We start from the raw sequence: 14,544 nt of genomic DNA, 5'->3' as shown, positions 1-14,544 counted from the left end.
ACCGACACCTCCCTTATTAATCTGATGGATTACCTGAGAACTGAAATGTCAAAGGGGAACCTCATAGGCATGGTAACCTTAGACCTGCAAAAGGCCTTCGATACTGTCAACCACAATATATTATGTAATAAACTTCAAGCTATTGGTATAGGTTCTGTAGACTGGTTTAAGTCCTACCTTAGCAACAGGAGACAAATAGTCAAAATCAACAAAACAGAATCAGAACCCCTGCCGATAACATGTGGAGTTCCCCAAGGTAGTATTCTGGGTCCCTTATTATTCTTATGTTATGTCAATGATATGCCTATCAGTGTCAAGTGCAAACTCCTACTGTATGCAGATGACAGTGCTCTGTTAGTGTCAGGTAAAGACCCGCAAGATATTGCTAATGTTTTAACACTGGAACTGGAGTCCTGCAGCAAATGGTTAGTAGACAACAAACTATCATTACACCTAGGGAAAACTGAAGCCATTCTCTTTGGCACGAAACATAAACTGAGAAGGGTAAATAATTTTAATGTTCAATGTAATGGGGAGCCCATCACTTTGGTTTCATCAGTAAAATATTTGGGAATCCCCTTTGACCCATGCATGTCAGGAGAATTGATAGGGAACAGTGTAGTAAAGAAAGCGAATGCCAAACTGAAGTTCCTGTATAGACAAGCACAGTGTCTACCTACTGAGGCTCGCAGGACCCTATGTCTAGCCCTTATACAATGCCATATGGATTACGCTTGCTCTTCTTGGTACTCTGCCTTGACAAAAAAACTGAAAGATAGACTGCAAATCACCCAGAACAAAATCGTAAGATTCATCCTGGGACTGGGACCAAGAGAACATGTAGGCCAGGATGAATTACAGCAGTTGGATATGCTGAATGTTGAAGACAGAGTAAAACAACTGAAGCTAAATCATGTTTATAAAATTGCTCACAAACAATGTCCAGAATATCTTGCTGTCAATTTTGTCAAGGTTGGGAACCAAAGCAATCATAGTACTAGGGGGAGAGAGCACAACTTTGTAGTACCCACAGTCAGTGGCCAGGCTTCAAACACCTTTTATTGTACAGCAATAAAGGAATGGAACAGACTACCCGCACATGTCAAAGCCAGTCATAGCGTGAACCAGTTCAAGAAGAGTGCCAAAAGGTGTCTGATGAATGTAGCTACAGAAAGGGAGGGGAATGATTTTCTATTTTTTAGCTAACATACGTGTAAATTTTACCTTATTCCTTGTAATGACCCTCGTATTGTAGATAGTCTTAATGACCTTGATGTAGCAGATAGTCTTTTTAGTATGATAATAAGATGTTATCTTCATTGTAGAATAATAAGAAAATATTATAACCTTTATATTATAATAATAAGGTAAAAGGACCCCAATGGAAATAAGTCACTCTGTCTGACTTTTTTGGGTTATCCTAGATTCTCTACACATATGCTGCTATGTATGATAATTCTATGTAACTGTATTTGTGTATACCTGAATAAACTTACTTACTTACTTACTTACTTAGCTATGGTCTGTATACCTTGTACATGTACTGGTAGTTGGTTTAGAAAGACACGTGAGCAAACACTATGACATATAATGTCTTTCTACCTCTGTATGTTAGAAGTGATCAAGGTCCCAGGACCGAAACGTTTTCTAATAAATATGTCATAGTGTTTGCTCACGTGTCTTTCTAAACCAACTTGTCGGTATTTATTACCAAGGTTTATACCATGTACTGGTAGTAAATAAAGAAAACGAGGCGTTCAAATTGAACAGTCCACCCTTATCGTTTTCTTTCTTATTCTCACGACTTAAGAAAACTTGTTTACGTTCTTTGTAACTTGTAATGATTGTGACTAGACCTACCTGGAGTTCATTACCTTTGTAAATTGTGAGTTCATTACCTTTGTAAATTGTGAATTCATTGCCTCTGTAACTTGCTCAGCTATCAAAACTTTGAGGCCCAGTCCCTGGACCCATTATGTACCTCTGTAATCTTTTGACTACCGCCCACAGGATGGGTATGGGGTGCATAATAAACATATTAAACTAACTAACGTTGTAATTGTTTATAGGATCATAAGCTATATTAATATCCTCTTTAGTAAGTAAGTTTTTATTCAGGTACAGGTACGCATAAATACAGTTACATAAATTATTATATATAGCAACACATGTGTAGATTACGCAGTCAAAGTCAAAGTGATTTATTTCCATTAGGGTCCTTGTAATAGTTGTTGTTTAAATCTTAAAGTTAAAACAAGTAAGTAAATTAACTATGTGAAAAGTAGTTACAATAAAAGGAGATATAATAAGGACAAGGTAACTTCAGTTATGTACATTAATATTATTAATGAGTTGAGAGCATTTATAGATAAGAATCGAGAAACATTGCGATATCAGGCCTACTGGCCCATACAAGGCAGGTTTTTCTCAAATCTAACTAATAAGTCTTTTTGGGTAAATGTTCACACATCCCTTTGCGAGACTTTTTTTGGAGGGTTATCCTAGGTAATTTGCATATGTTACTATGAAAATAACCACAAGGGGGGGGGGGGGTGTTGAATGCTACGATAGCTCTAGGCTTTTGTGTTGCAATCAACACATCGTCAAGAGCTTGGAATACAGTAGAAATGCAAAAATGCTAGACTTGTCCCCGTGAGTGCTTCTATCCGGACTTCCTACTCATTCGTGCAACATTGCAAACTCCTGATGTGTTGGTTGCAACATGAAAGGTCTAGAACTATCTTTCAAGATGAATGGTTCGGAGAACCGACATGTTGATAAATTAGACACATGTGCAACTCTTGGGTATCTTTATTGAGGAAACGTTTCGCCACACAAGGTTGAGGGACTGATTACCTCATTCTCCTCCTGTTCTTCAAGATTCTCCTTTGTATGGACTGATGAAGCCACTGTGTGGCGAAACGTTTCCTCAATAAAGATACCCAAGAGTTGTACATGTGTCTAATTTATCAACTATCTTTCAACTTGCCCCCATAGTTGTTTTGCGTCTTGTGTCGCTTGTTCGCGAATTTTGCAAATGTTACTATGCAAAATAATATGTGTAACTGTATTTATGTGTACCTGTATCTACATAAACTTACTTAACTAGTAATGTATAATTAAATTACCTAGAATAACCCCAAAAAAGTCAAAGTGACTTTTTTTCCATTGGGGTCCTTGTAATTTCCATTGGGGCCCTTAAAATTTTCATTGAGATCCTTGAAATTTCCATTAGGGTCCTTGAAATTTCCATTATGGGTCCTTGAAATTTCCATTTGTGTCCTTGAAATTTCCATTGGGATCCTTGAAATTTCCATTAGGGTCATTGAAATTTCCATTGGGGTCCTTGAAATTTCCATTAGTGTCCTTGAAATTTTCATTAGTGTCCTTGAAAATTCTATTGGGTTCCTTGAAATTTCTATTAGTGTTCTTGAAATTTCCATTGGGATCCTTGAAATTTCCATTAGTGTCCTTGAAATTTCCATTGGGGTCCTTGAAATTTCCATTAGGGTCCTTGAAATTTCCATTGGGGTCCTTGAAATTTCCATTAGTGTCCTTGAAATTTTAATTAGTGTCCTTGAAATTTCCATTTGGGTCCTTGAAATTTCCATTAGTGTCCTTGAAATTTCCATTGGGGTCCTTGAAATTTCCATTAGGGTCCGTGAAATTTTCATTGGGGTCCTTGAAATTTCCATTAGAGTCCTTGAAATTTCCATTGGGTCCTTGAAATTTCCATTAGTGTCCTTGAAATTTCCATTGGGGTCCTTGAAATTTCCATTAAGGTCCTTGAAATTTTCATTGGGTCCTTAAAATTTCCATTAGGGTCCTTGAAATTTCCATTGGGGGTCCTTGAAATTTCTATTAGGGTCTTTGAAATTTCCATTGGGGTCCTTGAAATTTCCATTAGTGTCCTTGAAATTTCCATTGGGGTCCTTGAAATTTCCATTAGTGCCCTTGAAATTTCCATTGGTGTCCTTGAAATTTCCATTAGTGTTCTTGAAATTTCCATTAGGATCCTTGAAATTTCTATTGGGGTCCTTGAAATTTCCATTGAGGTCCTTATATACATTGAAATTCCTCGCTTCTTTCTCCAGCCTTGAAAAGGTAAGTGAAAGTAGAAGGGGAAAAGTATGTGAAATAGTGAAAATTAAGTAGAGGAAAGTAAATAAAAATTATGCAATGAAAAGTAAGGAAAAGTAAGAAAGTAACTGAGTAAGTAATAAGAGAAAATAAATAAGAAACTTGTGCAACACTTGGTTATCTTATTTTCTGAAGACGTTTCGTCCATCAGCTTTATCAGTTCACTGAAGAGATGATAAACTAGACACATGTGCAACTCTTGGGTATCTTTATTGAGCCAACGTTTCGCCACACAGTGGCTTCATCAGTCCATACAAAGGAGAATCGTGAAGAACAGGAGAAGAATTAGGTAATCAGTCCCTCAACCTTGAGTCGATGTGATCAGTCCATCAATCTTGAATAGAATATAGCATATGTGCGGAGAAGTAGCTTATAAACCGTATGGCAGGAGAGGTGCAGCAGTCGTAGGTGGTGTCACATTTGTCCAATGTGGAAGTAGGTAGTGCCCAAGGGTTAGGCAAGCGAAGAATTTCTAAGTATTAAGGTCCCAAGAAGTTGCAGTGTCTGACAGGATTGTAGATGAATCTACAATACTACTGTCGGAGTCTGTGTCATACCTTGTCGGTGAAGCCTCCAGATACCTAGATGCCAGAGCCAAAGAACGTATTAATGCATTCCAAACCAATGACATATAAATGTAGACACTATAAACAGACACAAGAACCACGATTTAAATAATGATGTTATCTTTATTTACGACAAGTACATGTACAAGGTATACAGACCATAGCTGACATCAATGACATACTACTACACAGAAAGCCCCTTGTTATGCTGAGCATTTCGGGAAAATTAGGTCACTTTTGTCCCCAGGATGCGACCCACACCAGTCCACTAACACCCAGGTACCCATTTCACTGACGGGTGAACATAGACAACCGGTGTAAGGAAACACGTCCGATGTTTCCACCCCTTTCTCCGGGAATTGAACCCGGACCCTCACCGTGTGAAGCGAGAGCTTTTGCTACCAGGCTACGGGGCACCAAAGTGATCGTCGCAGCAGATTATGTATAAAGTCCGCAGTAACAACCACAACCAATAATATTAATCAAAACACAGGACCATTCATAATCTAAGCCTTAATTAAGCTTGAGTCAAAGAGGGAAGGGCAGCTCAAAGTCCTCGTATCAAGACCCGTTCACCAGCATCATTGTACTTTTCTTATTTTCGTCTGTCCCTCCTAATAAGTCATTTTGTTATACCAGGAATAGTGAGGCCAAGGACTGAGCCTTGGGGGACCCCGCTGAACACACTTACCCATACTCATTTGTTATCTCACCCTGATTAAATGTTTATTTTCGTTCTGCAAATACTTTATTTATGCTAATTTCTTGTTAATCCTTTCTGGTCAGTGACTCAGTGTTATGTAACAGCGTCCCTCAAGGGACGTTCCTTGATACTGGTTAGGGGCTCTTGATACAGGGAATTGGATCTGCGCTCCAGTTCCTTGAAGTGAGCCTGAATGTCTTCCACCTCCTCCCCGACAGATGCTATATAATCCCTACAGGTTTCGCACTCCCCCATAATAATAAATATGTAATAACCTGTGAAGTTGTATAGTATATCTATCTTTCTTAAAATGATCTTGAGTCAGTATCGGATACTGACGTCTCAGAGTGTATAAAAAAACTAATCTTGACATGTTTCGAAGATTTTCATTTTTTTTTAATTTGTAAGGTTCAAGGGTTAAAAATAAAAATATAATGTAAGGTATAATAATACAAAACTTTTAATACCTTGCCGACCATTAGTGAGGTTATCAAACGAAAGTCGGTGCAAAACTAGTTTACATCAGTGAAAGCTGAAGTACAGGCGCAGCTGTGCGATTAGTGAAAGAAAACGTATCGCTGGCTAGTGGTGAGGGATGGTTGAAGTGGCTGCTGGAGAGATGGTTGAAGTTGCTGCTGGAGAGATGGTTGAAGTGGCTGCTGGAGAGATGGTTGAAGTTGCTGCTGGAGAGATGGTTGAAGTGGCTGCTGGAGAGATGGTTGAAGTTGCTGCTGGAGAGATGGTTGAAGTGGCTGCTGGAGAGATGGTTGAAGTGGCTGCTGGAGAGATGGTTGAAGTGGCTGCTGGAGAGATGGTTGAAGTTGCTGCTGGAGAGATGGTTGAAGTGGCTGCTGGAGAGATGGATGATTACGGTGACTGTTAGAGTGGCACCTGTTGTTACCTCGTCAACTAGTTGTCTCTGGTCCTCTCCCAGTGACTGGCACTGCCAGTGTATGTGTCACAGGCGCAGTGGGACACTAAGACACTACTCTCACTGCGCTTCACACACTGACCACGTTAATGCATTTCTTCACGAGGCATTTCGTGATTTCCTGGTCAAGGGGAAACAATGTATGTTAAGAGTCTATAACTTTTGAATTATTGTATAGTTAGCATTTATTTCAATGTGTATTACTCAGTAATTTTAATGCTTATTACACTATTATGCAGTAATACATGTATTGTACATGTATGGTATGCAATACCGACAAGATAAAGAATTTAACACATGAGCGACGTCTGGGTATCTTTATTGTAGACGTTTCGCCCTCCAGTGGCTTTATCAGTAATGTGATATTCACAACTTCAAGGCTTAAGTACTAATTACCTCATATTTTGTATATAATTCTAGAGTTTTCACATTATGCCCTTATTTTTGTTTTGATAAAGCCACTGGATGGCGAAACGTCTACAAATAAAGATACCCAGATGGTGTACATGTATCTAATTCTTCGATACATGTATTGCACAGTAATACACGTATTACACAGTAATACACGTATTACACAGTAATACACGTATTACACAGTAATACACGTATTACACAGTAATACACGTATTACACAGTAAAACACGTATTACACAGTAATACATGTATTACACAGTAATACACGTATTACACAGTAATACACGTATTACACAGTAATACACGTATTACACAGTAATACACGTATTACACAGTAATACACGTATTACACAGTAATACACGTATTACACAGTAATACACGTATTACACAGTAATACACGTATTACACAGTAATACACGTATTATACAGTATTACACAGGCTTTACCGGCATCTCGTTGTCTTTGTAGCAGGAGTCAAAGTTCTTGAGTACTTCCTCCTTGACTGCTGTGTCGTTCAAGTTGTCAATGTCTGCTCTAAAGCTCTGAAAAGCAGGAACCGAAGCATCAAGTTAAGGAGGAATACGGTAGCTGTTAACCGTGGCTTGGTTGACAACGCACTCGCTCACATACCGAGTGCCCGTGGTGCGATCCCCGGTGTGAGTGGAAACGTTACATCTGCTGCCCCTGTTCTCCTAGCAGTGACTACCTGAGTGTTAGTCGACTGGTGTGGGTCGTATTCTGGGGGAGGGGGTAAGTATACCTTAGATAGGGATGAGCTTTGAAGTGAGCTGAGGTAGAATTAACATGATGCTTACATGATCATAAATAAAGGAGCTCAATTGACCTCGCCCTCAGCTCATATGCTGAAGGCCCGTGGTTCGATTCCCGGCACGAGTGGGAAACGTCGGGCAGGTATCCATACACCTGTTGTCCATGTTCCCACAGCAGTAAGTAGGTGCTTGGGTATTAATCGGCTGTTATGGGTGGCATCCCCGGGAGGGATGGGGGGGGAGAATATAGCTTAGATAGGTCCCGGCTTGAAATTGGGCTAAAGCAACAGCTCACAACCGTGTAAAAATGGAATAATGACATAGACAAGGTAAGGGGGAAGAGTGTAGACCAAGATAAGGGAGGAGAGTGTAGACCATGATAAGGAAGGAAAGTGTAGACCATGATAAGGAAGGAGAGTGTAGACCATGATAAGGAAGGAGAGTGTAGACCATGATAAGGAAGGAGAGTGTAGACCATGATAAGGAAGGAGAGTGTAGACCATGATAAGGAAGGAGAGTGTAGACCATGATAAGGAAGGAGAGTGTAGACCATGATAAGGAAGGAGAGTGTAGACCATGATAGTAAAGTACGCTAGGAGCAACGTCAGAGAGGAGAGCAAAGAACTACATAATGGTGAAAGAAACAGAAAAAAAGGGAAAAGGATATAGAACAAGGCAACGAAGGAGAATATAAGATAAGGAAAGAAAATATACAATAAGATAAGATAAGTGTGACTCACCGGTTCCAAACACTGCTTCATAAGGTCGCGAGCCTCCTCGTCAACTCTGGGATGTAGGGGACAACCTGCCAACACATTAAGATTAGTATTTTTATTATGAAGGTGATTCGCTACACTGTGACTTCATCAGTCCAAAACAAAGATGACTAGGGAGGATCAGAAGGAGATTGGGGTAGTCTGTCCCTCTGATCTTCACTATTCTTCTTTGTGTTGGACTGATGAAACCAATGTGTGGCGAAACGTTTCAACATTAAAGATACCCAAATGTTCCATATGTGTCTAATTTATCAACTTCTCGGTTCTATGAACCATTTATCTATGTTAGTTTTAAGTAATATAACGACTAATAATGGCGTCAAGAAATCATTATTTACCTTCGTTGTAAAATTGAACTTGAAAGTTAATAAGATAAAAAAAAACGCTGAAAGGAACCACAGTGATTGGTTCAGGTGTTATCCATGAACCACTGTGATTGGTTCAGGTGTTATACATGAACCACAGTGATTGGTTCAGGTGTTATACATGAACCACTGTGATTGGTTCAGGTGTTATACATGAACCACTGTGATTGGTTCAGGTGTTATACATGAACCACAGTGATTGGTTCAGGTGTTATACATGAACCACTGTGATTGGTTCAGGTGTTATCCATGAACCACTGTGATTGGTTCAGGTGTTATACATGAACCACTGTGATTGGTTCAGGTGTTATACATGAACCACTGTGATTGGTTCAGGTGTTATCCATGAACCACTGTGATTGGTTCAGGTGTTATACATGAACCACTGTGATTGGTTCAGGTGTTATACATGAACCACAGTGATTGGTTCAGGTGTTATACATGAACCACTGTGATTGGTTCAGGTGTTATACATGAACCACTGTGATTGGTTCAGGTGTTATCCATGAACCACTGTGATTGGTTCAGGTGTTATACATGAACCACAGTGATTGGTTCAGGTGTTATACATGAACCACTGTGATTGGTTCAGGTGTTATACATGAACCACTGTGATTGGTTCAGGTGTTATACATGAACCACAGTGATTGGTTCAGGTGTTATACATGAACCACTGTGATTGGTTCAGGTGTTATCCATGAACCACTGTGATTGGTTCAGGTGTTATACATGAACCACTGTGATTGGTTCAGGTGTTATACATGAACCACAGTGATTGGTTCAGGTGTTATACATGAACCACTGTGATTGGTTCAGGTGTTATACATGAACCACAGTGATTGGTTCAGGTGTTATACATGAACCACTGTGATTGGTTCAGGTGTTATCCATGAACCACTGTGATTGGTTCAGGTGTTATACATGAACCACTGTGATTGGTTCAGGTGTTATACATGAACCACAGTGATTGGTTCAGGTGTTATACATGAACCACTGTGATTGGTTCAGGTGTTATACATGAACCACTGTGATTGGTTCAGGTGTTATCCATGAACCACTGTGATTGGTTCAGGTGTTATACATGAACCACAGTGATTGGTTCAGGTGTTATACATGAACCACTGTGATTGGTTCAGGTGTTATACATGAACCACTGTGATTGGTTCAGGTGTTATACATGAACCACAGTGATTGGTTCAGGTGTTATACATGAACCACTGTGATTGGTTCAGGTGTTATCCATGAACCACTGTGATTGGTTCAGGTGTTATACATGAACCACTGTGATTGGTTCAGGTGTTATACATGAACCACAGTGATTGGTTCAGGTGTTATACATGAACCACTGTGATTGGTTCAGGTGTTATACATGAACCACAGTGATTGGTTCAGGTGTTATACATGAACCACTGTGATTGGTTCAGGTGTTATCCATGAACCACTGTGATTGGTTCAGGTGTTATACATGAACCACTGTGATTGGTTCAGGTGTTATACATGAACCACAGTGATTGGTTCAGGTGTTATACATGAACCACTGTGATTGGTTCAGGTGTTATCCATGAACCACTGTGATTGGTTCAGGTGTTATACATGAACCACTGTGATTGGTTCAGGTGTTATACATGAACCACTGTGATTGGTTCAGGTGTTATCCATGAACCACTGTGATTGGTTCAGGTGTTATACATGAACCACTGTGATTGGTTCAGGTGTTATACATGAACCACTGTGATTGGTTCAGGTGTTATACATGAACCACTGTGATTGGTTCAGGTGTTATACATGAACCACTGTGATTGGTTCAGGTGTTATCCATGAACCACTGTGATTGGTTCAGGTGTTATACATGAACCACTGTGATTGGTTCAGGTGTTATACATGAACCACTGTGATTGGTTCAGGTGTTATACATGAACCACAGTGATTGGTTCAGGTGTTATACATGAACCACTGTGATTGGTTCAGGTGTTATACATGAACCACTGTGATTGGTTCAGGTGTTATCCATGAACCACTGTGATTGGTTCAGGTGTTATACATGAACCACTGTGATTGGTTCAGGTGTTATACATGAACCACTGTGATTGGTTCAGGTGTTATCCATGAACCACTGTGATTGGTTCAGGTGTTATACATGAACCACTGTGATTGGTTCAGGTGTTATACATGAACCACTGTGATTGGTTCAGGTGTTATCCATGAACCACTGTGATTGGTTCAGGTGTTATACATGAACCACTGTGATTGGTTCAGGTGTTATACATGAACCACTGTGATTGGTTCAGGTGTTATACATGAACCACAGTGATTGGTTCAGGTGTTATACATGAACCACTGTGATTGGTTCAGGTGTTATACATGAACCACTGTGATTGGTTCAGGTGTTATACATGAACCACAGTGATTGGTTCAGGTGTTATACATGAACCACTGTGATTGGTTCAGGTGTTATACATGAACCACAGTGATTGGTTCAGGTGTTATACATGAACCACTGTGATTGGTTCAGGTGTTATACATGAACAACTGTGATTGGTTCAGGTGTTATACATGAACCACTGTGATTGGTTCAGGTGTTATACATGAACCACTGTGATTGGTTCAGGTGTTATACATGAACCACAGTGATTGGTTCAGGTGTTATACATGAACCACAGTGATTGGTTCAGGTGTTATACATGAACCACTGTGATTGGTTCAGGTGTTATACATGAACCACAGTGATTGGTTCAGGTGTTATACATGAACCACTGTGATTGGTTCAGGTGTTATACATGAACCACTGTGATTGGTTCAGGTGTTATACATGAACCACAGTGATTGGTTCAGGTGTTATACATGAACCACTGTGATTGGTTCAGGTGTTATACATGAACCACTGTGATTGGTTCAGGTGTTATACATGAACCACTGTGATTTGTTCAGGTGTTATACATGAACCACAGTGATTGGTTCAGGTGTTATACATGAACCACAGTGATTGGTTCAGGTGTTATACATGAACCACAGTGATTGGTTCAGGTGTTATACATGAACCACTGTGATTGGTTCAGGTGTTAACACATGAACCACAGTGATTGGTTCAGGTGTTATACATGAACCACTGTGATTGGTTCAGGTGTTATACATGAACCACTGTGATTGGTTCAGGTGTTATACATGAACCACTGTGATTGGTTCAGGTGTTATACATGAACCACAGTGATTGGTTCAGGTGTTATACATGAACCACAGTGATTGGTTCAGGTGTTATACATGAACCACAGTGATTGGTTCAGGTGTTATACATGAACCACTGTGATTGGTTCAGGTGTTATACATGAACCACAGTGATTGGTTCAGGTGTTATACATGAACCACTGTGATTGGTTCAGGTGTTATACATGAACCACAGTGATTGGTTCAGGTGTTATACATGAACCACAGTGATTGGTTCTGGTGTTATACATGAACCACTGTGATTGGTTCAGGTGTTATACATGAACCACTGTGATTGGTTCAGGTGTTATACATGAACCACTGTGATTGGTTCAGGTGTTATACATGAACCACTGTGATTGGTTCAGGTGTTATACATGAACCACTGTGATTGGTTCCGGTGTTATACATGAACCACAGTGATTGGTTCAGGTGTTATACATGAACCACTGTGATTGGTTCAGGTGTTATACATGAACCACAGTGATTGGTTCAGGTGTTATACATGAACCACTGTGATTGGTTCAGGTGTTATACATGAACCACTGTGATTGGTTCAGGTGTTATACATGAACCACTGTGATTGGTTCAGGTGTTATACATGAACCACTGTGATTGGTTCAGGTGTTATACATGAACCACTGTGATTGGTTCAGGTGTTATACATGAACCACAGTGATTGGTTCAGGTGTTATACATGAACCACTGTGATTGGTTCAGGTGTTATACATGAACCACTGTGATTGGTTCGGGTGTTATACATGAACCACTGTGATTGGTTCAGGTGTTATACATGAACCACTGTGATTGGTTCAGGTGTTATACATGAACCACAGTGATTGGTTCAGGTGTTATACATGAACCACAGTGATTGGTTCAGGTGTTATACATGAACCACAGTGATTGGTTCAGGTGTTATACATGAACCACAGTGATTGGTTCAGGTGTTATACATGAACCACAGTGATTGGTTTACGTATTATACATGAACCACTGTGAGTGGTTTAAGTGTTATACATGAACCACTGTGATTGGTTTAAGTATTATACATGAACCACTGTGAGTGGTTTAAGTGTTATACATGAACCACTGTGATTGGTTTAAGTATTATACATGAACCACTGTGATTGGTTCAGGTGTTATACATGAACCACTGTGATTGGTTCAGGTGTTATACATGAACCACTGTGATTGGTTCAGGTGTTATACATGAACCACAGTGATTGGTTCAGGTGTTATACATGAACCACTGTGATTGGTTCAGGTGTTATACATGAACCACAGTGATTGGTTCAGGTGTTATACATGAACCACTGTGATTGGTTCAGGTGTTATACATGAACCACTGTGATTGGTTCAGGTGTTATACATGAACCACTGTGATTGGTTCAGGTGTTATACATGAACCACTGTGATTGGTTCAGGTGTTATACATGAACCACTGTGATTGGTTCAGGTGTTATACATGAACCACGGTGATTGGTTCAGGTGTTATACATGAACCACTGTGATTGGTTCAGGTGTTATACATGAACCACTGTGATTGGTTCAGGTGTTATACATGAACCACTGTGATTGGTTCAGGTGTTATACATGAACCACTGTGATTGGTTCAGGTGTTATACATAAACCACAGTGATTGGTTCAGGTGTTATACATGAACCACAGTGATTGGTTCAGGTGTTATACATGAACCACAGTGATTGGTTCAGGTGTTATACATGAACCACAGTGATTGGTTCAGGTGTTATACATGAACCACAGTGATTGGTTTAAGTATTATACATGAACCACTGTGAGTGGTTTAAGTGTTATACATGAACCACTGTGATTGGTTTAAGTGTTATACATGAACCACTGTGATTGGTTTAAGTGTTATACATGATCCACTGTGATTGGTTTAAGTGTTATACATGAACCACTGTGATTGGTTTAAGTGTTATACATGAACCACTGTGATTGGTTTAAGTGTTATACATGAACCACTGTGAGTGGTTTAAGTATTATACATGAACCACTGTGATTGGTTTAAGTATTATACATGAACCACTGTGAGTGGTTTAAGTGTTATACATGAACCACTGTGATTGGTTTAAGTATTATACATGAACCACTGTGAGTGGTTTAAGTGTTATACATGAACCACTGTGATTGGTTTAAGTGTTATATATGATCCACTGTGATTGGTTTAAGTGTTATACATGATCCACTGTGATTGGTTTAAGTGTTATACATGAACCACTGTGATTGGTTTAAGTGTTGTACATGAACCACTGTGATTGGTTTAAGTGTTATACATGAACCACTGTGATTGGTTTAAGTGTTATACATGAACCACTGTGATTGGTTTAAGTGTTATACATGAACCACTGTGATTGGTTTAAGTGTTATACATGAACCATTGTGATTGGTTTAAGTGTTATACATGAACCACTGTGATTGGTTTAAGTGTTATACATGAACCATTGTGATTGGTTTAAGTGTTATACATGAACCATTGTGATTGGTTTAAGTGTTATACATGAACCACAGTGATTGGTTCAGGTGCTATACATGAACCACTGTGACTGGTTCAGGTGTTATACATGAACCACTGTGATTGGTTCAGGTGTTATCCATGAACCACAGTGATTGGTTTAAGTGTTATACATGAACCACAGTGATTGGTTTAGGTGTT

General features: G+C 39.5%; 2 protein-coding genes across 2 annotated transcripts in view; one reads left to right on the top strand and one right to left on the bottom strand.

The window, feature by feature from the left end:
• The window catches only part of LOC128699890 (low-density lipoprotein receptor-related protein 4), an 846,819-nt gene that overhangs the window by 693,110 nt on the left and 139,165 nt on the right, over nt 1-14,544 (top strand). The window lies entirely within an intron of this gene.
• The window catches only part of LOC128703285 (uncharacterized), an 18,987-nt gene continuing 10,291 nt past the window's right edge, over nt 5,849-14,544 (bottom strand). The window contains exons 6-8 of the mRNA XM_070086871.1: nt 8,266-8,330; nt 7,202-7,297; nt 5,849-6,461 (exon numbers count right to left, since the gene is read on the bottom strand). Of these exons, the coding sequence (XP_069942972.1) occupies nt 6,411-6,461; nt 7,202-7,297; nt 8,266-8,330 (212 nt within the window). The 3' untranslated portion in view covers nt 5,849-6,410. The remainder of the gene's footprint in view (nt 6,462-7,201; nt 7,298-8,265; nt 8,331-14,544) is intronic.

Source organism: Cherax quadricarinatus, chromosome 20 (genome assembly GCF_038502225.1).
Source record: "Cherax quadricarinatus isolate ZL_2023a chromosome 20, ASM3850222v1, whole genome shotgun sequence".
NCBI classification, from domain to species: Eukaryota; Metazoa; Arthropoda; class Malacostraca; order Decapoda; family Parastacidae; genus Cherax; species Cherax quadricarinatus.
This window is presented reverse-complemented; position numbering and strand designations above follow the sequence as displayed.